Source organism: Pseudorasbora parva, chromosome 6, assembly GCF_024679245.1.
Source record: "Pseudorasbora parva isolate DD20220531a chromosome 6, ASM2467924v1, whole genome shotgun sequence".
Classification (NCBI taxonomy): Eukaryota; Metazoa; Chordata; class Actinopteri; order Cypriniformes; family Gobionidae; genus Pseudorasbora; species Pseudorasbora parva.
Window position 1 is genome coordinate 4097483 of NC_090177.1, and position 27467 is coordinate 4124949.

The 27467-nt window shown below is 41.1% G+C and overlaps 1 protein-coding gene across 1 annotated transcript in view; it reads right to left on the reverse strand.

The window, feature by feature from the left end:
- camta2 (calmodulin binding transcription activator 2) overlaps nucleotides 1–25651 on the reverse strand; it is a 75515-nt gene extending 49864 nt beyond the window's left edge. The window contains 9 exon segments of the mRNA XM_067445326.1: nucleotides 541–2159; nucleotides 4289–4414; nucleotides 9426–9567; nucleotides 10489–10560; nucleotides 16068–16203; nucleotides 18223–18290; nucleotides 18894–18997; nucleotides 19180–19280; nucleotides 25631–25651. Of these exon segments, the coding sequence (XP_067301427.1) occupies nucleotides 541–2159; nucleotides 4289–4414; nucleotides 9426–9567; nucleotides 10489–10560; nucleotides 16068–16203; nucleotides 18223–18290; nucleotides 18894–18997; nucleotides 19180–19210 (2298 nt within the window). The 5' untranslated portion in view covers nucleotides 19211–19280; nucleotides 25631–25651.
- Nucleotides 25652–27467: the final 1816 nt, after the last annotated feature.

The window sequence follows — 27467 nt, forward strand, 5'->3', positions numbered from 1 at the left end:
AGCTGCAGTGCATCGCGCTCAGACTGCAGAGAATGTGCTCAGTGAAAAAAACGCCCTTTTCTTTCTGGAGTCTAATAAAAATTAAATATGTTAGTTTATGTAGGCAATAACTGCATTTTTGGTTTAGAATATTAATGCTAATGTCAACCATTTTCTTTCCCTATTAATGTTTGCTGCTACATCCTTTGTCTGACTGCTCTCACTTTTTCCAACTACGGGCTATGCCACGGATCAAACAGAAAATGCGCCCTGCGTTTTGTCATGTCTGCCCCCCCCCCCCCCACACACACACACACACACACACATATATAATACATATAATGCCATCTATCTTTATTTCGCGATCCATTTTTTTCGACCTCGATACGCTTCGTCACGTTTTGTATCGCGATATTTTGTCAAACGATATTTCGTCCCATCCCTAGTGTGTGTGTGTGTGTAACAATAAATTACGCATATGAAAATAATGTTTGTTATGTTTTGTTTTGCAGTTATTTAGAAAGAGGTTCAACCAATATTAAAGCCGTAAAGGATTCATACCTCGGGGTACGACCATTCCGGTGAGAAGTCTGTGATGTTGGCCAATCGCTGGGATTCCTCCGGAGCGCCGCCGGATAAATGCGCATTTGTGAGGAGTGGGAAAGGCAAGAATGAGGTGGAGGGCGTCGGCTGAGGCGGAACCATGTACCTAATGGGATAAATGGGCGGGGCTTGGACGGGAGCGTGGCTAACGGTCTCTTCTGTGATCAGCTCCGATATTAGGTCAGGGAAGGTGGAGTCAAACGTAAGCCCCGCCTCCTCGCCGTCTATATGGGCACAGTGGGTGGTGTCCATGGGTGTCACGTCTGAATCTAAATGAGTGGGCGGAGACTGCTCCACCTTCACCTGAATGGGAGACACGTTTGTGGGCGTGGCTGGGGGCGGAGTTAGACTCTGGGGTTGAATACACATGGAGTGCGTTGCTAAAAGACAGGATTGCACTTGAAGCTGCGACTGCCTAAGCTCCGTCTTTTCTCCTTCTGGAGGCAGCTGATTGGTCGCCAGCATTTCTGTCATTTCCGTCGTAGCTGAAAGTTGGTTGCCGACGTGTTGGGAAGGAGAGAGCTGATTGGTCAGTAGGTGACCAGGCGGGGTTTGGGCATCGACTCCATTGGGCGGGACAGAAAGCGAGGACGAATCCAGCCCTAAAGACGTCTCAAGAAACATTGTACGTGTCGGAGAGAGAGAAAACGAAAGCGAGGTTGGACTGGAGGCCGGATGACCGGGAATACTCTTCCTCTCCGTTTCGGAAGAGAGGGAAGATAGAGATGACGGCGGGGAAGTGGGAGAAAGAGACAGAGCGAGAGACGGAGGATTAGGAGATGTGGAAGGGGGCGGAGACGGGGAGGAGGAGACAGAGTTAGAGTGGGGCGTGAGGGCTGGGCCTCCGTAGGTCTGGCCCTGTTTGGGGCTGTTGAGGAACGAATCCGGGTCGAATGGAAGAAGGGAGGGAGATGGGGATGACGGGTGCAGGAGCGCCCCGGATGCTTCTGGGACAATGCGGTCAGTCAGTAGCAGTCCTCCAATCACAGGGCTGGGGAGGAGAGTGAGTGACAGCGTGGCCACGCCCTGATTTGGCGGGACTGGGCTCGGTGGGGAGGCGGAGCTTGGTGGAGAGGGCGTGTCTTGTTTGGGTGGGACAGGAGACAAAACTAAACGTCCCCCGGCACGAGTGAGCGAAAGTCGGGTGGAGCCAAGATCGCCGTTTGGCTCCTCCCCACAACCACGCCCCGCCGGCGCGGCTGTCGTCATGACGATGACCGCGTTCTGCGGCAACGCCACCAATCCGCCCCGCTGGAATCCATTCCCGTTGTTTAGGGCGATCGTCGGTGCGCGCTGCGTTTGGGGCGGACTCGAAGACGACGAGGAAGAGGCGGAGCTTGGCGAAGCCACGCCCACCATGTCATCGCTCCGCCCACCATCATCTGACTTCCTCTCTGAAGGCACGACAGCAACCAAAGCATCTCTTGGCCCCGCCTCTCGCCCCGCCTCTGCTCCTGAGCCCTCATTGGCCAGATTCTGCAGCTCCGTGAGGGCGGGGTAAGGGGCGGGCAGTTTGGGGGAGATGATGCGATGTTTTGTGCTGTTGCAGCGATGAGGAATGTTGGATCCAGGCGAGGCTGCGGAAAACATATCAATAAATCATTAAACAAACTAGTCATCAATAAACTAGGGCTGTCAAAATAACGCATTAAAGGGTTAATTCACCCAAAAATGAAATGTCTGTCATTAACTCCTCCCCCTAATGTCGCTCCACACCCGTAAGACCTCCGTTCATCTTCACACACAGTTTAAGATATTTTATATTTAGTCCGAGAGTGTATGCAAGTGTGTGCACACTATACTGTCCATGTACAGAATAAATAAAGATTCAAACGGTTATGAATCAGCGTATTGATTCATGATTCGGATCACTTGTCAAACTGCTGAAATCACGTGACATTAGTGATCTGAATCATGAATCAATTCGCTGATTCATAACCGTTTGAATCTTTATTTGAGGATTGAACACAAACGCGGAAGAGAAGCCAATGCTGAATAAAGTCGTAGTTTTTGTTAATTTTGGACCCAAATGTATTTTGGATGCTTCAAGAGACTCTAATTAACCCACTGATGTCTCATATGGACTACTGTGATGATGTTTTTATTCCCCTTCTGGACATGGACAGTATAGTGTGCATACACTTGCATACGCTCTCGGACTAAATATAAAATATCTTAAACTGTGTGTGAAGATGAACGGAGGTCTTACGGGTGTGGAGCGACATTAGGGGGAGGAGTTAATGACAGACAGTTCATTTTGGGGGGAACTAACCCTTTAAAGGGGTGCTAAAACACATTCTTTCAAAGGCCTCATTGTGTTTGTGGGGTGCACTGTAATGTGTGTTCATGCTTCCTTTTTAAAAAATGTAAAAAAAAAAAAAATTCATATATTTTACCTTTATTCTACACTGCTCTGTCTCTCCTTATAAAACGGTCTGATGGTTTCCTGGTTCTATGATGCCGGTCCCTCAAAAATATGCAATGGGCTCTGACTGGTTCGCTGGCCCAGCTGTGCTGTGATTGGCTAACCGCCTAGTGCAAGCCTATTCTTCTCCACAGCAATAGAGTCAGAGGGTATTTAGGCCACGCCCACCCCGGGGGAAAACAATCCAACGCTCTCCATTGACTTTGTATTGCGTGAGGCGGTCGCCTCGTCATTTCGGACTTATTACAAAAAACAGAACGATGTCTAAAAGCTGATATGTGAAGAGGTGTGCAGCAAACAAGCTAAACAACACAGAACTACGTTTTTATAAGCCGTCGACCCAAATAAACGAGCGTTTAAGGAGACAAAAGTGGACACGGGCAATGAGACGTGAAGCTTCAGCAGAAGAATGGGTCGGTTTGGGGATCCTGACACTCAGTGTGTCTCAGTTTGTCTTCGTGTGCAGTAAACATGCTCTCAAATATCCAGAGGTCAGTTTTAGATTATATTTCCTGTCTCTGATGACGTTCTCCTCCAGTGGGCGTAGTTCTCAGTGTAATATAACATGTAGCGCTCGGTCTTATCCACTTTTATGTCCTTAAACGCTCGTTTTTTGGGTCAGCAGCTTATAAACACTTCTGGGGTTTTGGTTCTGTGTTCTTTAGCTTGTTTTCTGTCCACCTCGTCACATTTCAGCTTTTAGACATTGTTCGTTTTTTTGTTATAAGTCAGAAATGATAAGGAGGCGCTTCACGCAATAGAAAGTCAATGGAGACGGTTGGTCTGTTTCCCCCCGGTGGGCGTGGCTTTATGACGCGTGACGCTCTGTCTCTATATCTATAACGAAGTCTTGACATCATATCCGGGAGATAAGTCAGTAAATTTGAGTAAAATCACAGGCTTTGCTTATCCCGTGCGAATGTGCCGCAAAACTCAGGTGTGGGAGTCATTTCTAAATCACAGAGATCCCTAGATAATACTAATCGCGGTCCTTGCTGAATAAAAGCATTAGTATTTTTTCCCGAAAATAATTTGTAAGAAAAATACATTTAATTCTAAAAAACGTAAATGTTTCACCTTTATTAATAAAGCGCTCTTTCTAAATATATGGTCCCATGACAAAAAAAAAATGCTTATCCAAAAAAGGCTAAATAAACACACGAAACAATGTCTTATTAAAAATGTAAGAATACAAAGATTTTCTGTGAATGTTACGGGCTGGGAGACGTCACTGGCTCATTATTTAAAGCATGATGCCTACAGAAAGAGTGTGTGTGTTACCGCAGAGGCAGGTGTGTGTCCGTGGTTGTGGTTTTGTCTGCTGGGTTTCCAGGATCTGTTGCACCATCTGCTCCACGGAGAGATCGACGGCACCATTGCCTCCACAAGACCATTTCATACTGTGGACTAAACACACACACACACACACACACACACACACACGTTTGTTTTTGTGAAATGTGGGGAAACTCCATAGGCATAATGGTTTTTATCCTGAACAAACCGTATTTTCTGAGATTGGTCGATCACTCAAAGATCACGCGTGTGATTGGTGGATCACTCATATATCAGGCGTGTGATTGGTCGATCACTCATAGATCAGGCGTGTGATTGGTCGATCACTCATAGATCAGGCGTGTGATTGGTCGATCACTCAAAGATCACGCGTGTGATTGGTCGATCACTCATAGATCACGCTTGTAATTGGTCGATCACTCATACAACCCCAAATCAGAAAGAGTTGGGACAGTTTGGAAAACGCAAATAAAAAAAGAAAGTAGTGATTTCTAAATTTACTTTGACTTGTATTTCATTGCAGACAATATGAACACAAAATATTTCATGTTTTGTCTGGTCAACTTCATGTCATTTGTAAATATGCATCCTTTCCTGTCATTCAGACCTGCAACACATTTCAAAAAAAGTTGGGACAGGAGCAATTTAGGGCTAGTAATGAGGTAAAAGGGTTAAATAATGATGTGATCTGAAACAGGTGATGTCAACAGGTGATTGAAATGATGATTTGGTACAAAAGCAGCATCCAAGAAAGATCTAATCCTTTAGGAGCAAAGATGGGCCGAGGATCGCCAGTTTACCAACAAATACGTGAGAAAATTATTGAAATGTTTAAAAACAATGTTCCTCAAAGAAAGATAGGAAGAGATTTGGATATTTCACCTTCAACAGTGCATAACATAATTACAAGATTCAAGGAATCTGGAGGAATTTCAGTGCGTAAAGGACAAGGCCGCAAGCCTAAGCTGAACAACCGTGATCTCCGATCCCTCAGGCGGCACTGCATCAAGAATCGTCATTCATCTATAAGCGATATCACCACATGGGCTCAGGACTACTTTGGCAAACCTTTGTCAAGTACCACAATACGTAGTTACATCCACAAAAGCCAGTTAAAACTGTACTGTGCCAAAAGGAAGCCTTATGTTAACAGTGTCCAGAAGCGCCGTCGACTTCTCTGGGCTCGGAGGCCTCTGGGATGGACCATCACACAGTGGAAATGTGTACTGTGGTCAGATAATTCAGTATTTCAGGTATTTTTTGGGAGGAATGGACGCTGTGTGCAAAGACCAAAGAAGAAAAGGATCATCCAGACTGTTACCAGCAACAAGTCCAAAAGCCAGGGTCTGTCATGGTATGGGGTTGTGTCAGTGCCCTTGGCAAAGGTAACTTGCACTTCTGTGAAGGCACCATTAATGCTGAAAAGTACATCGAGATTTTGGAGCATAATATGCTGCCTTCAAGAAGATATCTTTTCCAGGGACGTCCATGCATATTTCAACAAGACAATGCAAAACCACATTCTGCACACATTACAAAGTCCTGGCTGCGGAGGAAGAGGGTACGGGTACTTGACTTTTTTTGAAATGTGTTGCAGGTCTGAATGACAGGAAAGGATGCATATTTACAAATGACATGAAGTTGACCAGACAAAACATGAAATATTTTGTGTTCATATTGTCTGCAATGAAATACAAGACAAAGTAATTTTAGAAATCACTTCTTTTTTATTTTATTTGCACATTCCATACTGTCCCAACTTTTTCTGATTTGGGGTTGTAGATCACGCATGTGATTGGTCGATCACTCATAGATCAGGCGTGTGATTGGTGGATCACTCATAGATCAGGCGTGTGAATGGTCGATCACTCATAGATCAGGCGTGTGATTGGTCGATCACTCATAGATCAGGCGTGTGATTGGTCGATCACTCATAGATCAGGCGTGTGATTGGTCGATCACTCATAGATCAGGCGTGTGATTGGTCGATCACTCATAGATCAGGCGTGTGATTGGTCGATCACTCATAGATCAGGCGTGTGATTGGTCGATCACTCATAGATCAGGCGTGTGATTGGTCGATCACTCATAGATCAGGCGTGTGATTGGTGGATCACTCATATATCAGGCGTGTGAATGGTCGATCACTCATAGATCAGGCGTGTGATTGGTCGATCACTCATAGATCAGGCGTGTGATTGGTCGATCACTCATAGATCAGGCGTGTGATTGGTCGATCACTCATAGATCAGGCGTGTGATTGGTCGATCACTCATAGATCAGGCGTGCCATTGGTCGATCACTCATAGATCAGGCGTGTGATTGGTCGATCACTCATAGATCAGGCGTGTGATTGGTCGATCACTCATAGATCAGGCGTGTGATTGGTCGATCACTCATAGATCAGGCGTGTGATTGGACGATCACTCATAGATCAGGCGTGTGATTGGCTGATCACTCATAGATCAGGCGTGTGATTGGACGATCACTCATAGATCAGGCGTGTGATTGGTCGATCACTCATAGATCAGGCGTGTGATTGGTCGATCACTCATAGATCAGGCGTGTGATTGGTCGATCACTCATAGATCAGGCGTGTGATTGGTCAATCTCTCATAGATCACGCATGTGATTGATCGATCGCTCATAGATCAGGCGTGCGATTGGTCGATCACTCATAGATCAGGCGTGTGATTGGACAATCACTCATAGATCAGGCGTGCGATTGGTCGATCACTCATAGATCAGGCGTGTGATTGGACAATCACTCATAGATCAGGCGTGTGATTGGTCGATCACTCATAGATCAGGCGTGTGATTGGTCTATCACTCATAGATCAGACGTGTGATTGGACAATCACTCATAGATCAGGCGTGTGATTGGTCGATCACTCATAGATCAGGCGTGTGATTGGACGATCACTCATAGATCAGGCGTGTGATTGGCTGATCACTCATAGATCAGGCGTGTGATTGGACGATCACTCATAGATCAGGCGTGTGATTGGTCGATCACTCATAGATCAGGCGTGTGATTGGTCGATCACTCATAGATCAGGCGTGTGATTGGTCGATCACTCATAGATCAGGCGTGTGATTGGTCAATCTCTCATAGATCACGCATGTGATTGATCGATCGCTCATAGATCAGGCGTGCGATTGGTCGATCACTCATAGATCAGGCGTGTGATTGGACAATCACTCATAGATCAGGCGTGCGATTGGTCGATCACTCATAGATCAGGCGTGTGATTGGACAATCACTCATAGATCAGGCGTGTGATTGGTCGATCACTCATAGATCAGGCGTGTGATTGGTCTATCACTCATAGATCAGACGTGTGATTGGACAATCACTCATAGATCAGGCGTGTGATTGGACGATCACTCATAGATCAGGCGTGTGATTGGTCGATCACTCATAGATCAGGCGTGTGATTGGTCGATCACTCATAGATCAGGCGTGTGATTGGTCGATCACTCATAGATCAGGCATGTGATTGGTCAATCACTCATAGATCAGGCGTGTGATTGGTCAATCACTCATAGATCACGCATGTGATTGGTCGATCGCTCATAGATCAGGCGTGTGATTGGACAATCACTCATAGATCAGGCGTGTGATTGGTCGATCACTCATAGATCAGGCGTGTGATTGGTCGATCACTCATAGATCAGGCGTGTGATTGGTCGATCACTCATAGATCAGGCGTGTGATTGGTCGATCACTCATAGATCAGGCGTGTGATTGGTCGATCACTCATAGATCAGGCGTGTGATTGGTCGATCACTCATAGATCAGGCGTGTGATTGGTCGATCACTCATAGATCAGGCGTGTGATTGGACAATCACTCATAGATCAGGCGTGTGATTGGTCTATCACTCATAGATCAGGCGTGTGATTGGACAATCACTCATAGATCAGGCGTGTGATTGGACGATCACTCATAGATCAGGCGTGTGATTGGTCGATCACTCATAGATCAGGCGTGTGATTGGTCGATCACTCATAGATCAGGCGTGTGATTGGTCGATCACTCATAGATCAGGCATGTGATTGGTCAATCACTCATAGATCACACGTGTGATTGGTCAATCACTCATAGATCAGGTGTGTGATTGGCTGATCACTCATAGATTAGGCGTGTGATTGGTCAATCACTCATAGATCAGGCGTGTGATTGGTCGATCACTCATAGATCAGGCGTGTGATTGGACAATCACTCATAGATCAGGCGTGTGATTGGTCTATCACTCATAGATCAGGCGTGTGATTGGACAATCACTCATAGATCACGCATGTGATTGGACGATCACTCATAGATCAGGCGTGTGATTGGTCGATCACTCATAGATCAGGCGTGTGATTGGTCGACCACTCATAGATCAGGCGTGTGATTGGTCGATCACTCATAGATCAGGCATGTGATTGGTCAATCACTCATAGATCAGGCGTGTGATTGGTCAATCACTCATAGATCACGCATGTGATTGGTCGATCGCTCATAGATCAGGCGTGCGATTGGTCGATCACTCATAGATCAGGCGTGTGATTGGACAATCACTCATAGATCAGGCGTGTGATTGGACGATCACTCATAGATCAGGCGTGCGATTGGTCAATCACTCATAGATCAGGCGTGTGATTGGTCAATCACTCATAGATCACACGTGTGATTGGTCAATCACTCATAGATCAGGCGTGTGATTGGCTGATCACTCATAGATCAGGCATGTGATTGGTCAATCACTCATAGATCACACGTGTGATTGGTCAATCACTCATAGATCAGGCGTGTGATTGGCTGATCACTCATAGATTAGGCGTGTGATTGGTTGATCACTCATAGATCAGGCGTGTGATTGGTAAATCACTCATAGATTAGGCGTGTGATTGGTTGATCACTCATAGATCAGGCGTGTGATTGGTAAATCACTCATAGATCAGGCGTGCGATTGGTTAATCACTCATAGATCAGGTGTGTGATTGGTCAATCACTCAGATCAGGCGTGTGATTGGTCGATCACTCATAGATCAGGCGTGTGATTGGTCGATCACTCATAGATCAGGCGTGCGATTGGTCAATCACTCATAGATCAGGCGTGTGATTGGTCACTCACACATGGGTTTGAGTTGCGTCAGCAGTTCGTCTCGGCTCCAGCGTAGACTGTCCCGCCGGTCGGTCAGAGCCGGACCACAGGACTTCACACTGTCCTCCAGCGACGGCACGTTCAGGTAGTGCACTAGCACAATGTCTGGGTTCTGCAAACACACACACACACACACACAGTTATAGTAACGCATACATTCATCCTGGCTTCTGATTGGGTAGATTTGTCTTATCACACACACACACACACACACACACACACACACACACACACACACACACACACACAGTTATAGTAACGCATACATTCATCCTGGCCTCTGATTGGGTAGATTTGTCTTATCACACACACACACAACACACACACAGTTATAGTAACGCATACATTCATCCTGGCCTCTGATTGGGTAGATTTGTCTCATCACACTCACACACACACACAGTTAAAGTAACGCGTACATTCATCCTGGCCTCTGATTGGGTAGATTTGTCTCATCACACTCACACACACACACAGTTAAAGTAACGCATACATTCATCCTGGCCTCTGATTGGGTAGATTTGTCTCATCACACTCACACACACACACAGTTAAAGTAACGCATACATTCATCCTGCCTTCTGATTGGGTAGATTTGTCTTATCACACACACATACACACACACACACACACACAAACACACACACACACAGTTATAGTAACGCATACATTCATCCTGCCTTCTGATTGGGTAGATTTGTCTTATCACACACACACACACACACACACACACACACACACACACACACACACACACACACACACACACACACACACACAGTTATAGTAACCCATACATTCATCCTGGCTTCTGATTGGGTAGATTTGTCTCATCACAAATACACACACACACACACACACACACATATACACACACACACACATTATAGTAACACATACATTCATCCAGGCTTCTGATTGGGTAGATTTGTCTCATAACACACACACACACACACACACACACACACACACACACACCGTTATAGTAACGCATACATTCATCCTGGCTTCTGATTGGGTCCTCATAACTAACCTGCAGCAGCCAATAGCATCTCCTGTGGAATGTTGGGACGATGGAGGAATGAACATAACAACCGTAAAGACACTGCGGCAGAGACAGAGATGTGTGAGCTGCTTTATCATCACATTCCCCTTCAGTTTTCAGTTTTATTCATTTTTTTTACTTATTTATTTATTGTTGTTGATTGTTTTAAAGGGTTAGTTCACCCAAAAATGAGCCTGTGATGTTTATCTGCTGACCCCCAGTGCATCCAACATGTAGGTGTGTTTGTTTCTTCAGTCGAACACAGATGAAGATTTTTAACTCAACCGTTGCTGTGTGTCGGTCATATAATGGGGTGAATGGGTAACGAGTCTATGAGAGCAAAACAAACAAACAAAAAAAACATGCTTAGGCAACGTGCACAAAAACCCTGCTGCTCCTGACGACACACTGATGTCTAAAGACACGAACCGACCGGCTTCTGTGAGAAACACAACAGTATTTGTGTTATTATTTAACCTCATATCCCGACGAGTCTCATCAAGTTTTCCCATCGGCTGTGACTTCCGTCTGATGAGGTCAAACGGACGCGATCATAGATGTATACCATATAGATCCTCATTCAACCGATCCGCGCAGGCACTAATGAGATCTATATGGTATACATCTATGATCGCGTCCGTTTGACCTCATCAGACGGAAGTCACAGCCGATGGGAAAACTTGATGAGACTCGTCGGGATACGAGGTTAAATAATAACACACATGCTGTTGTGTTTCTCACAGAAGCCGGTCGGTTCGTGTCTTTAGACATCAGTGTGTCGTCAGGAGCAGCAGGGTTTTTGTGCACGTTGCCTAAGCATGTTTTTTTTGTTTGTTTGTTTTGCTCTCATGGACTCGTTACCCATTCACCCCATTATATGACCGACACACAGCAACGGTTGAGTTAAAAATCTTCATCTGTGTTCGACTGAAGAAACAAACACACCTACATGTTGGATGCACTGGGGGTCAGCAGATCAACATCACAGGCTCATTTTTGGGTGAACTATCCCTTTAATTCTGTAGCACTTTGTGATTTTGTTTAATATAATGTGCATTACAAATATAATGTATTATTATTATTCACATTAGGGGTTGAACGACTTCCGATTTTTTAAAGTCAACATTTATGTGATGAAAGTCGAGTCGACGTAGACTAGTCACGGATGACGTCATTTAGGGCTGTGCAATATATCGAAATTATCGAAATATCGCAAATGATCATATCGCAATATGCATGTCGCAACGGCACGCAACATCTGAATGATTTTAATAGGCTACTTCAACATTGTGAAAAGTGTATGTTATGTTGACGCGTATAGCAGAGAACAGACTGGACACACGACTGTTACTTATGGGACTTGCTTGACGTTAAAAAGAGTTATTAAACGCAATGGCTTGCGAAAACAACTACGCTGTCTGACACACACACACACGCACCGAAACGTGCGCACAATTTACCGCTCTGAAAGCGTGTGATCCCTAATGTTTTTATTTTTAATAACAAAGATAAATTAAAATAACAGTTTTAATTGTGGTGTCTTTGTTTATATGGAGGTTCTTGATGTTCAGTTTTAGGTTGAAATAAATATATTACCAAGCCAAGCAAAGAGTTTTTGGTATTCAAATATTTGTTTCACATTTTTTTCTTGTTTACACTGATGTTAAAATTATATTGTCAGATTTTGGACATTTTTTCTAAAACACTGCTGGTCACTTTCAGAAGTAGTAGCAGTGCTTTCCTTTCCCAGAAAAAATGGTATCATACTACGACTTTATTCAGCATTGTCTTCTCTTCCGCGTTTGTTTTTAATCCTCAAATAAAGATTCAGACGGTTAAGAATCAGTGAATTGATTCATGATTCGGATCGCCAATGTCACGTGATTTCAGCAGTTTGACACGCGATCCGAAACATGTATCGATACGCTGATTCATAACCGTTTGAATCTTTATTTGAGGTTTGAAAACAAACCCGGAAGAGAAGCCAATGCTGAATAAAGTCGTAGTTTTTGTTATTTTTGGACCCAAATGTATTTTGGATGCTTCAAGTGACTCTAATTAACCCACTGATGTCTCATATGGACTACTGTGATGATGTTTTTATTCCCTTTCTGGACATGGACAGTATAGTGTGCATACACTTGCATACGCTCTCGGACTAAATATAAAATATCTTAAACTGTGTGTGAAGATGAACGGAGGTCTTACGGGTGTGGAGCGACATTAGGGAGAGGAGTTAATGACAGACATTTAGGGAGCGTTCACACTTGTCATGTTTGGTACGAGTAAAACGAACCCTGGTGCGATTGCTCGGTTAGTGCGGTTCATTTGAACATATGTGAACGCTGCCATCTGAACCCTAGTGCGCACCAAACAAGCTAAAAGACGGGTCTCGGTCCGCTTCCAAACGAACTCTGGTGCGGTTCGACTGATATATGAACGCAACACGGACCAAAGACATGTAAACGGACCAAAAACCGGACGTAATGTCACAAGATGCGACGCATAGTCAGCTGATTTGATGACGCGGAAAGATCGGTGTATCCAAAATGAGTAACGTTAACGTTAGAGGGCAAACGTAGAGCAACGAGGAAGAGCCTCATCAATATTTGGTCTGACGAGCATGTTTCGAAAACGCACAAAAAGCAAACCTGGCTCTTCTCATCAGAGCACCTGCTGGCCATCAGTCGGTACAGACGACAGAACGGCCGTCTCTCTTCTGCACAACGGAGGGAATACTGGAGCTGTTTTGAATGAACATTTTTTTGAGCTCTTCATGAGTTATCAGCGGGTAAAAATAATGCCATGTGTACACGCATAAAATGATGGCGTTTAATCAGCACACAGCATTGTTTTGAATGTTCGGTAAGCGAGATATACAGTATTGTTCAAAATAATAGCAGTACAATGTGACTAACCAGAATAATCAAGGTTTTTCGTATATTTTTTTATTGCTACGTGGCAAACAAGTTACCAGTAGGTTCAGTAGATTCTCAGAAAACAAACAAGACCCAGCATTCATGATATGCACGCTCTTAAGGCTGTGCAATTGGGCAATTAGTTGAAAGGGGTGTGTTCAAAAAAATAGCAGTGTGGCATTCAATCACTGAGGTCATCAATTTTGTGAAGAAACAGGTGTGAATCAGGTGGCCCCTAATAAAGGATGAAGCCAACACTTGTTGAACATGCATTTGAAAGCTGAGGAAAATGGGTCGTTGAAGACATTGTTCAGAAGAACAGCGTACTTTGATTAAAAAGTTGATTAGAGAGGGGAAAACCTATAAAGAGGTGCAAAAAATGATAGGCTGTTCAGCTAAAATGATCTCCAATGCCTTAAAATGGAGAGCAAAACCAGAGAGACGTGGAAGAAAACGGAAGACAACCATCAAAATGGATAGAAGAATAACCAGAATGGCAAAGGCTCAGCCAATGATCACCTCCAGAATGATCAAAGACAGTCTGGAGTTACCTGTAAGTACTGTGACAGTTAGAAGACGTCTGTGTGAAGCTAATCTATTTTCAAGAATCCCCCGCAAAGTCCCTCTGTTAAAAAAAAGGCATGTGCAGAAGAGGTTACAATTTGCCAAAGAACACATCAACTGGCCTAAAGAGAAATGGAGGAACATTTTGTGGACTGATGAGAGTAAAATTGTTCTTTTTGGGTCCAAGGGCCACAGGCAGTTTGTGAGACGACCCCCAAGCTCTGAATTCAAGCCACAGTACACAGTGAAGACAGTGAAGCATGGAGGTGCAAGCATCATGATATGGGCATGTTTCTCCTACTATGGTGTTGGGCCTATTTATCGCATACCAGGGATCATGGATCAGTTTGCATATGTTAAAATACTTGAAGAGGTCATGTTGCCCTATGCTGAAGAGGACATGCCCTTGAAACGGTTGTTTCAACAAGACAATGACCCAAAACACACTAGTAAACGGGCAAAGTCTTGGTTCCAAACCAACAAAATGAATGTTATGGAGTGGCCAGCCCAATCTCCAGACCTTAATCCAATTGAGAACTTGTGGGGTGATATCAAAAATGCTGTTTCTGAAGCAAAACCAAGAAATGTGAATGAATTGTGGAATGTTGTTAAAGAATCATGGAGTGGAATAACAGCTGAGAGGTGCCACAAGTTGGTTGACTCCATGCCACACAGATGTCAAGCAGTTTTAAAAAACTGTGTTCATACAACTAAATATTAGTTTAGTGATTCACAGGATTGCTAAATCCCAGAAGAAAAAAAAATGTTTGTACAAAATAGTTTTGAGTTTGTACAGTCAAAGGTAGACACTGCTATTTTTTTGAACACACCCCTTTCAACTAATTGCCCAATTGCACAGCCTTAAGAGCGTGCATATCATGAATGCTGGGTCTTGTTTGTTTTCTGACAATCTACTGAACCTACTGGTAACTTGTTTGCCACGTAGCAATAAAAAATATACTAAAAACCTTGATTATTCTGGTTAGTCACATTGTACTGCTATTATTTTGAACAAGACTGTACGTCATATAAACCGACCAATCAGGTTGTGACCGTCTCCCTGTGCCTTTGATTCGCTGTTAAAAATGCCAGAGTGAACGCTAAGCGGATCAGGACTAAATGTTTTGTTTTTGTTTTTTGGTCCGGACCAAACTAACCGAACTACAAGTGTGAACTAGGGATGCGCGGTATACCGGTACTGGAAAAATACCGGTATATATTTCATTTATAACGGTGCGATATCATGATTTTGCACATTTCGGTAAATGGTGCTTTTCTGAAGTTCACCGCTAGATGGCAGCGCGGTGACACGGAACAACCGGCAAATGTAACGACACCCGACTGTGTTTATGTGAATACTCACTAAAGACGGACATTTGTACATAATTCTGTGTATTTGACTGTTTAAGGAAACTTAATGTGTAATGTGCGAGCTCTAAGTTACAGGCGTGTGTGTGTGTGTGTGTCGTATGAGCTCGTCTCCTGTAACTGTTATTAGGAAATGCTATAAAATTTCTTGCATGTTCAAATGATTTCCGTTCTCCATCCTGAGACGAGCGTGAAATGTTGAATCGGATTATGCAGATCGCTTTAGTGTAGTGCGATGTCTTTTGAAACCAGAAGCAATTTGCTAATTTTGAGATTTTTGCTGAAATTATTTCTCACAAGAAAGTTTTCAAATGACTGATTTGATGTGATAAGCTTCGCTGATTAATTTACTAATAAACATTTGTGGTGATTTTCCACTTTATAAACTCAAAACTTGCATAATTGTTCTCATTCGCGTGCAATAAACCTGCGCTAATATCAGACCGTGTGGTGTCGATTTAATATAGGTACTTCGGTATTAGATTGAGGTACCGTACCGAAGCCAAAATTGTGGTATCGAGCCATCCCTAGTGTGAACGCACCCTTCATTTTTGGGTGAACGAACCCTTTAAAGTCGACTAGTCGATAAGTCGGTGCAACCCCTAATTCACATTATTACTGTATGTGTGCCCAGATGAGCACGAGAGACTTCTTTCAAAAACATAAAATCTGTAAATATCCCATGTGCGTGTTTTGAGCTGAAGGTGGCGCTCTCACCTCCATGCCCTGAACCTTCAGCTTCATGTGATCCTCTCTTGTCGTCTTTCCATCTTTTCTCTTCTTCCAGCAATATCCATCTTTCCGGTATTTTACCTTCTTGCGATTGTACAGGATGATCGAACCGTTCTGTGGCCTGAACACACAAACAAAACATTTTCAGTTACTATTCACCGGGATGGGTTTACATTGCTTGAAATACGATTGGAAAATACAGTGAAATCTGTCATATCGGCTACATAAAATTATATTAAGAGCAGAGGTGGACAGTAACTAAGCACATTAACTCAAGTACTGTACTTAAGTTCACTTTTTGAGTATCTGTACTTTACTGGAGTATTATTTTTTCTGTAAACTCATGACTTTAACTTCACTACATCTGAAAGACAAATATCATACGTTTTACTCCACTACATTTCTATCAAGGTCCTCGAAGTCGAAAGTCGTTTCTGTCGCAGCTCTGAAAGTCAGTGGATGATTTTTTTCTTCTTTAAAAGGTGTTTGGGTTTTTGCAGAAAGCCTTTCAGGAATCACTCTTGTAGAGTCTCGTGAAGTTCAATGATTTCACAGCATTTATTAAACACTGATTTATAGTTTAGAGCAAAATGGAAGAAGACGGATGTCCAAATGCTCATTTTGTGGAGTATTCACATAAACAAAGTTGATTCTGTCTTCAGTGAAGGTGAACAGTGTGAGAATATCAGATGTGTATCAGTGTATTGGATCCGTGCATTCGGCCTTAAAGTGACAGCAGCTTTATAAAGAGCTTTGTAACTTTTCTACAAGTATTTAAATGAGTTTAAGTTAGTCGTATGCTAGTATGTCAGATGGAGCGTCACTGACTGGCTTAAACCATGACGGCATAATGTGCATTTATACAACAATAATAAAATAAAGCATTGGCATAAAAAAGGAAATTTATTTTTGATACTTAAGTACTTTTAAAAACAAATACTTCTGTACTTTTACTTGAGTAAAAATCTGTTTTTACAAATTTCATTTGTAACGGAGAAATATTTGACCAGTAGTACTGTTACTCAAGTAATGAAGTTGTGTACTTTGTCCACCTCTGATTAAGAGCACAATAATTGTGTGTTTGGATTTCAATGGTGAGACTTTTGTTTTTGTAATCAAGCTCTCAAAAATTATCTAGATTTAGATTTATTGGCCTATATATATATATATACACACACACACACACACAGTATATCTCAAAATCTCAGGCGACAGCACTTCAGAGCAGCTCAATCAATGAATAACACACATTTATGACAGGGACTGTTCATGAACTAATGCTAAAAACAAGTTTTACTCGAAGCCATGAATGTAGAGAAGTCATATTTGAGGTTGTTATCTCAATAAATTAGTGTTTAGGGTGATTTTGGTTGTGCGCAATACCAAACGCAAATATTCACATAAAGAACCAAATTCATTCTCCATTCATTCCCAAAGGGCTCAAATGTTTTTCAGGAACATTTAACATTTTCAAACCATGTCCATGGTGTGTGTGTGTGTGTGTGTTTGTTTTTTCTGAAATATAAGGACACAAATGTGTATAATGTATAATGTACCTTTGACACAGGTATTACAGGAGAGGGTGAAATATGAGGACATTACCCATGACCCCACTTTCAAAAGGCTTATAAATCATACAGGAGGAGTTTTTTGAGAAAGTAAAAATGCAGAATGTTTCCTGTGACGGGTAGGTTTAGGGGCTGTGTGTGTGTGTGTGTGTGTGTGTGTGTGTAGGTTAAGGGGCTGGGGCAGTGTAGGGGGACAGAAAATACGGTTTGTACAGTATAAAAACCATTACGCCTATGGAATGTCCCCACATTTCACACAAACGTGTGTGTGTGTGTGTGTGTGTGTGTGTGTGTGTGTGTGTGTGTGTGTGTGTGTGTGTGTGTGTGTGTGTGTGTGTGTGTGTGTGTGTGTGTGTGTTCACATAGCTAGTGCCAAAACCTCTACCAAATTTCATACCATTCCAATGGAGTAAAAAGTTAAAAATAAATAAATAAAATGTATTATTTTTCAGTCCAAATGACTGAAGAACACAGAATATTAAGTAAATTGTTTAAGTGATAGTGCGTAGTTATTCATCAGTGCACATTATTCCAATGAATGGATCCGTGATGCTCACAAACACACGACTGACCTGGTCTTAAGGCTGCAGGACAGCCACTCGTCATGTCTGTCAAAAGAAATCAGGAAGGATGCGATTTCCTGAAACACAAACACACACACACGTACATTATAATCCAGTCATTTGGACCCGAAGAGGGTTTATTTTCCCAGAAAATGCGAGTAAATAAATCTCGAATGTTTTGGAGCACAGATTGGTCTCGTTTTAAAGATGACGCTTAATAAAACAGTGAACTTAATTTACGTTTAATGTTTTTAAAAGTGCAGTAAAATACTATTTTATACGAAATATATATTTTCCAAAACATGTTTTACTCTAAAACTAGTCATGTTGTGAAATCGAATCGGTGTATAGTTCATGTTAATAGCATTCGGCTAAAATGTACAGACTTTACTCACATAGAGTACAGAAAACTTCCCCAGAATTTTTTTTAGAATTTTTGTATTTATTTTACCTCGGTACGTCCGGGTCAAAAACGACCCGCCTTTTTAAATAACCTGTATTGGATTCAATCTTTTTATAAACGTGTTTTTTTTTTTTTTCAATTATAGGTTTCTGTTTCTTTTTACGGATTGAATGATCGTAGGCCTTGTTAAATTTTTTTAAAACTATTAAAAATGACTAAAACACTCTAAAATGAAAGCAAACACAGGAAAATATAGAAATAGAAACCATTTTGGCACCTCGTTTGTGTTCCAGCGCAGTCTCTCTTTGGGTAAAGTCGTCGTGCGAGGCAAACACTCCAACAGTTTATTGGGCAAAAACACTTTCATCTGACCGCTGGTCTCTGCATCACACAAAACACTGATCAGCATCGGATTATTATTTCTTCTTACAGGTCTTACGGATGTGGCACAACATTAGGGGGAGGAGTTAATGACAGACAGTTCAACTAACCCTTTCATTTCCCCAGAATTGCGCCGCTCTAGTGGCCATGCATCTGTAAACGCATATAAAAGAGAGACTGACCAGACTCTGTGGTGCTGTCCTTGTTGTTCATGGTGAAGTTCACAACGTCCTCCAGCCTGCAGAGGGCAGTCACACGCTCCAGGGAGGACTAAACTGCAACACTGACACACACGCACACACGACACAGAAAACACATAAGAGGCTGCTCATCCTACAATTGTCACACTCACGCAACTTACTGAACCTACTGATTTGTGTTTGTATGTAAGTCAAGGGTGGCACCACAACAACGAAATAGAATTTACATATTTCCATCCATCCATCCATCCATCCACCCACCCGTCCGACCGTCCGCCCAACCATCCATCCATCCATCTGATCATCTATCTATCTATCTATCTATCTATCTATCTATCTATCTATCTATCTATCTATCTATCTATCTATCTATCTATCTATCTATCTATCTATCTATCTATCTATCTATCTATCTATCTATCTATCTATCTATCTGTCTGTCTGTCTATCTATCTATCTATCTATCTATCTATCTATCTATCTATCTATCTATCTATCTATCTATCTATCTATCTGTCTGTCTGTCTATCTATCTGTCTATCTATCTGTCTATCTATCTATCTATCTGTCTATCTATCTATGTCGTCTGTCTGTCTGTCTGTCTATCTATCTATCTGATCATCCATCCGTTCATCCATCTATCTATCTATCTATCTATCTATCTATCTATCTATCTATCTATCTATCTATCTATCTATCTATCTATCTGATCATCCATCCGTTCATCCATCTATCTATCTATCTATCTATCTATCTATCTATCTATCTATCTATCTATCTATCTATCTATCTATCTATCTATCTATCTATCTATCTATCTATCTATCTATCTATCTATCTACCATCCATCCATCCATCCATCCATCCTTATTTTTTTATAAAAGATAAAAAATAAAAGCCACCAGATAAAAATAGGATTAAACTAAAAAACTAAAACCTAGATTGCTGATGAATTTATATAGAAAGTCTCTCTTTTTCTTTTTCTCTCTCTCTCTCTCTCTCTCTCTCTCTCTCTCTCTCTCTCTCTCTCTCTCTCTCTCTCTCTCTCTCTCTCTCTCTCTCTCTCTCTCTCTCCTTTGTTGCCTAGTAACCAGAGCAGTAGGTGATCAAATATATTCTCATTTTTACACACACACACACACACACACACACACACACACACACACACACACACACACACACACACACACACACACACACACACTTCGCTTATATAATACTGATGTGTTTCCTCCCAGTGAATTCAGTGGCTCTGCTGCTGTTTAATGGTAAAGAAAAAAGCAAACGCTCGATCATACAGGCAGAAATATTTATGTTCTCTAGTATAGTGTGTCCTAATATCTGAATGCTAACCATTAAATAAATAAATAAAATATAACATTTAGAAGTTATAGCCAAATGGCATTTGGTCCTTTAGAAAGGATCAGGCTGTGAAACAGAATTTCTATATTTAGCAAATTTATAATTTTATGATTTCATTGATAATGAAATAATCTTGATACATTTCAGTGTCAGTACCAATTCAGACTCAAAACACACTTTGAGTTGGAAGTTTTGTACAAAAAAAGTTATACAAGAGTCAACTCATTTTTTAACTTAATGAAATTATAAATTGAAATTACTTAAACATCCAAGTTGATTATCCTTCAAACCAATTCTACTTCTACCATTCTACTTTTTAATCCAAATTTCAATATAAAACATTCAACATTAGCCAATCAAAGAATAGACAATGAACACTTCATGAGCAATGATTAAATTGTAAAAAAAAAATATATATATATATATATATATATATATATATATATATATATATATATATTTTATATGTTTAATATTTTTTTAGTCAAACATGAGCTCTCGTTCTCACTGGTCAGTGAAGCCAAAATTAAAAACAACAAACATTCACACAACAGACACCATGGGCGTAGATTACGCGGGGGACGCGGGGGACGTGTCCTCCTCACTTTTAATCAAATGTATTTCCGTCCCCCGCACTTTTACTGGGTCACCCCGATCCTAGTCGACCCGCTCCGAGCGGGATTCGAACCGACGTTACCCTGCGTGGCGGCGGGCAAGTTAACGGGAACGCTAAAGACAGCCTTCTCTCATCTCGGTTGATAGCGCGTTTCTCGCGGCACGGTCAAATGTATTTACATAGAAACCAATGTGAATACATCAGGATTTAAATTCAGAGACAAAAAATAATCTATGCATGACCTGTAATTTTATCCGAATCTAAATATGAGGAGGGCGCTCTCATAGAAAGTCCAAAAGTGGATTCGTAGAGGTAATACCCAGTCACGCTGGAGCTGCAGCTGAAGGAAAACAATCGCTATGAGTTATGAAATGTGACGACGACAATCATACGATTGCGACAATATATTAATTATGTGTGTTTTTCAAGCCATCTCAATATAGGCTATTATTGACAATAAAGTATCATATGAATAATGCAGCTTTTTAATGTTTAGTATCTTCTGCTCACCACATGCATTTATTTAATCAAACATAGTTGAAGAGTAATATTGTGAAATATTATTACACATTAAAACTGTGTCAATATAGTAATTTATTCCTGTGATCAAAGCTGAATTTATCATCATTACTCCAGTCTTCAGAGTCACATGATCCTTCACTAATCACTCTCAGATGAGGATTTTATAATCAACACACATTTATGATTATTATCTGTGATGAAAACAGTTGTACTGCTTATAAATGTTGTGGAAACCATGATACAGTTTATTTTTCAGGATTCTTTGATGAATAGAAAGTTCAATGGACAGCATTTATTTGCATTTATTAAATAAATTATTATCTTTTATAATATTAAAAATCACTTGTGATCAATTGAATGCATGTCTGATCAATAAAAGTATTAATTTCTCTCTTTTTTAATTTTACCAAAAATGTTTAGATGGTTTCCACAAAAATCAAGCATCACCATGAGCAGCACAACTGATAATAATCATAAATGTGTTGATCATCAGATCCTCATATGAGAATGATTAGTGAAGGATCTTGGGACACTGAAGACTGGAGTAATGATGATAAATTCAGCTTTGATCACAGGAATAAATCACACTTTACTATATATTCACACAGAGAACAGATGATTTACATCAGAATATATATATATATTTTGCATAAAATCTATGGAGACTTAATGCACAAGTGTCTGTAGTATATAAACCAATCATAAAATTGGCATAAAATATAGAAGAAAATATCATAGATATTAGAGGTTATTGTTCAGCAGTGTATTTGATATCTTACCAAATTAAAAGCAAGAGATGCGATAAATTATATAGGTCCAAAAATAAAAAATGGTATTACGACATTTCTGTCCCCCTCACTCCTGAAAAGATGGCTACGCCCCTGACAGACACATTCAGTCAACTTAATGATCAAGGTTTTAATAAAGTAACACAAGATGGAAGAATTTATTTTTACATTTATTATGTGCCACAAAACAAATTTGAATTGTGTAATATCTTTGGCACTACTGTCACTAAATTAAATAAGTAATGTTTTCAAAGATGTTCCTTGAATGCTGCATTTCCTAAAAAGCAATAGGGATGCGCCAATATTAACATTTTGGCTGATACCAATAACCAATAATTCTCTAGATTTGACACACACACACACACACACACACACACACACACACACATACATACACACACACACACACACACACACACACACACACACACACACACACACACACACACACACACACATTACTGGCCGATAAATCTAAATCCAAATTTTAATAGATCATTTTTGAGAGTTTGATAACAAAAAAGTTTCATCATTAAACCGAAACAAATTAGGATTTAGATTTCGACCAATATTGGTTATCAGCTTTCAAATATAAAGAACTATTGCCTATCAGTCTGAATTTTAATATCAGTGCATCCCTATTGCTTTTTAGGAAACTCAGCATTCAAGGTTGCATGAACAACAAATATGCAAACTTTGGCTGATACCAATAACTCTTTATATTTGAAAGCTGACAACTTTCACCATTAAAGCCGATTTCAAAACAAAGTTTCGAACTGTTATGAATCAGTGAATCGATTCATGATTCGGATCACGTGTCAAACTGCGATCCGAATCATTAATCGATTCACTGATTCATAACAGTTCGAAACTTTGTTTTTAAATTGCCCTAGGGATGGGACGATACACTTAAACTCACGATACGATGCACCTCGATATGCCAGGGTTACGATATGATACGTCACGATACGATATCAAAAAAAAAAAGTCTTTCCAAATCTGTGATTTTTTTTTTTTTTTTACCACCAAAGTAATGTACTAAAACGAAAGGTAGGATTTTTCTTTTCTTTTTTGCATTTTGGTTCTTTGTTGTTTAAAAAAAAGGAGAATTTTCAGAAGTCCGCGACCATATCTTAAACAGGGGTGCCAATAATTGTGGAGGGCACTGTAGGGCTGTCAACCGATTAAAATATTGAATCGCGATTAACTGCATGATTGTCTTGAGTTAACTAGTGATTAATCGCAATTTAATCGCACCTTTTTAGCAATTGTAAATGTATCTTAAATTAAGTTTTTAATTAAGTTTTTAATATTCTAATCAACATAGGTATGGACAAATATGCATGCTTTATGCAAATGTACATTTATTATTAGTGAACCCATACTTATTCAATAATAATCAATACAGCATGAAGCCTAGACATATCAAAGGTCATAGATATATTTATCTAAGAAATTGTTCATGTCTCTTAAGCCTAAACTTAAAAATAATGAGTAAGTAGTGATTTCTCTCATTTTAACAATATAAAGGGAGTTTTTACACTGGCAGTTTAATTAAGAACAGGGCAAAGTTCGTATGAAAAATTGTTAATGTGTACCAGTGAGCGCACCAGAACCACACCATACCTGGAGGAGGTCCATATTACACGAGTAGGAATATAGTGTGGCCCCTTTAAGAGATCCGCCGGTATTTTAAGTGTGCGCGCCGAACTGGGCCGTGATTCACGTGGACAGTGTGAAGAACACGGACGACTCGGGAGCGCGCTTGTTCAGGAAAGTAACCTGTGCATTCGTTTTAGCCGATTGTAATGTATTTAGCTCAATAAAACACGTGCACTGTAAGCGGGGTGATGGTGTTAATGATTTACCTCAGTGAAAAAACACACTTTTCTTTCTGGAGTCTTATAAAAGTTAAACAGAAAATATGGTAGTTTATGTAGGCAATAACTGCATTTTTGGTTTAGAATATTAATGCTAATGTCAACCATTTTCTTTCCCTATTAATGTTTGCTGTTGCATCGCGTCTGACTGCTCTCACTTTTTCCAACTATGCCTCAGATCAAACAGAAAATGCGCGCTGCGTTTTGTTACGTCTGCCCCATACACACACACACACACACACACACACACACACACAATACACTAAATTATTTATATACTACGCAAATCATGCAGCAGTGCCATCTATCTTTATTTCGCGATCCATTTTTTTCGACCTCGCTGCGTTTCGTCACGTTTTGTATCGCGAAATTTTGTCAAACGATATTTCTTCCCATCCCTACCCATCACTATATAAGTCGGTATTTCATTTTTTTGGGGGGGGCAAAAAACTATTCTCGTGTCTTCATAAATGATTGTAGAGCCGCTGTAGTGAGATGGGCTTTGTAACGTCGTCTTTAGTGCCTTTATGGGTCTTGAGAGAGGAAATGACATTGGTATCAATGAAGGCCTTTCTGAGCCATCGGATTTCAACACTAATATCTTCATCTGTGTGTGAAGATGAACGGAGGTCTGACGGCTGTCCAACCACAGGAGGGAGAGGAATTATTGATGGAATTTACATTTTTGGGTGAACTAACCCTTTAACAACAACACAGAACATTAGGCCTCATTCAGGAAACTTTCGTAAATATAATTTGCGCGTAAAATTAACCTTTACGAAAACTCTCCTCCAGATTCACAAACGCTTTGTATACCACGGATTCGTTAGTTAAACGTATATTAGTGAATTCCAAACACGCGTAAATAGGATGCACGTGCACGCTTATTCATAATTAGCATAAACCCCGCCCATGAGTTACAAATGCAAATGACATGGCCAGGAATGCTGTGGACTCTTCTGGACTTCTTTCTCAGGTTTGCCTCCAGGATTTTGCATAAATGTTGAAGAGACTAATTGGCCATATGACTATAAATATTAAATGATCATGTGTCCACCAAAGCATGTTTTAGCCAGCTAAACACCTGGTGCTCTTCTGAAAACGGCCAGCTGGTGGCGCTTGAAAGCGCTTTGCAAGGGCAGCGTTTTTCCAGCCGAGATACTTTGATTGCTATGATGCAGAATATCCATGGCAGTAATGTGTTACTAGTATCTCATTTTGAAGAATATTACTGAATTTAGAAAGGCAGTAAAAGCAGTATTAACTTCTCTATTGTTGTTGTTTGGTTGGTGTACAAGTGGGATGATTGGTCGGTGTAGTTTTTGTCCCGCCCCTCCTCCACTGTGATTGGACGGCCTGGTAAAAAATGACAGTGACGAGCACTGCCTATTGCCCAACGTTAAACAGTACAAACAAAACAAAACAAAAAAGACGGGCAAGTCAACTCCTGAAATATTATTATGCTAGGCCTGCCCTACATAGTGCATCAAAATGCAATATCATAAGTTTGCCTAAATTAGATCACAGAATGTTCAAATGTTTTACGCACCATTTACTCGTGGTAGGGAGCAGGTGTACATTTCTTTCGTACCAACTAACATTTTGAAAATACGAACATTTTCGTGCATCCGAATATTTACGTCAGAGCGACTTTACGAACGATTTACACACAAATTTGTTCTGCTCGTGTTTCATGAATGAGGCCCATTCATCGGATTTGGATCAGCCCTCTCTGTCCGATACCCGATCTGGCAAATAATGGCGGATCGGAGTCGATACCGAAGCTGAGTATCAGATCGGTCCATCCCTAATGTTCACCATGATATTGTTTATTCTTAGCTACACTTACCGGTAGTTCTTTCAAAAATATATGTGCTCATTAATGTATATTTACTTCTTTCAAGTAATAAAGTATTCTCGTAAGTTTATAATATGCCATTGAAAATACATACGGGTGAGGGGTTCGAATGCCGGTCGCCATTTTGTCCCTCCATCTTGAAAGTACAGTAGCCAAAGAGGGACATATCCGTAAATTCAAGCTTCGCCTTTCACGTTTTAACACTCGATGGCACCGTGTCGAATGTGAAGAGGGGGACTGCCATGTTAATCTTGGACTAAATCGACTAATGTTAATCTTGGTCGACCACTGTAGGAGTTAAAGGGGCGGTGAAATGCTGTTTCATGCATACTGAGCTCTTTCCACTGTTAAAGACTTGGATTCCCATCCTAAACATAGACAAAGTTTCAAAAACTAAAGTTGGACATTTGATGGAGTATTTCTGTGTCAAAAATACTCCTTCCGGTTTCTCACAAGTTTCGGCGAGTTTTTTTCGAGTATGGGTCTATTTGACGTTAATAAGAGCGGAAGGTCCTTGTATGGGCCGTACGGGCTCTTCTCCCGGAAGGGTGCGCGCGCGCGTGACTAGAGCACGCTGTAAACAGTCTCTCAGCTGCAGATCCAGTCGTCCGTGAACGGCGCCGCGCTCCACTTTATTCCTATGGGTGACGTCGAGCGACTTCAACGCTTCAGCACAGCATTCCGGGAAGGCAGCGCTGCATTTGAACCAATTTGAACGCAGAAATGACGGGAAGCTTGACAACATCGTTTCAGTTGCGTCTCAAAATGGATTTACACGCCACTGCTGTCAGGACTTCACCAAATCATACCAAAGAAGTGTGTTTTTGACGGAGCGGTCCCAGCGATAAAGCTTCGACGGTGAGTTAACTTAAACTGCTTCAAATGTCTCTGCTATTGGCTACCGTCGCGTGAGTAAACATCAGTAAACGACACGATCGCGTGCTTCATCATTCAAATGCGCTAACGGTTACTCCATTGTTGTTCTCTGTATAACGTTACAGTATTCTGACGTGCAAAACCGTTTTGCTTGCTACTTCTAAGGTCTAGTCGCATACAATAGTCCATAAACCGAATCATGTCCTCATACTCTGCGAGTAAACACACAGAAATGTGGAGAGGCCATTAAATACAGTAACTTACATACCACAGAGACGGACGTCCTGCTGTTGCCGTTTCTCCTGTTCAATTTATTTCTCCCTCAGATTTGATTGTGGATCATTATCTGTATTAGCTGAGATAGATGG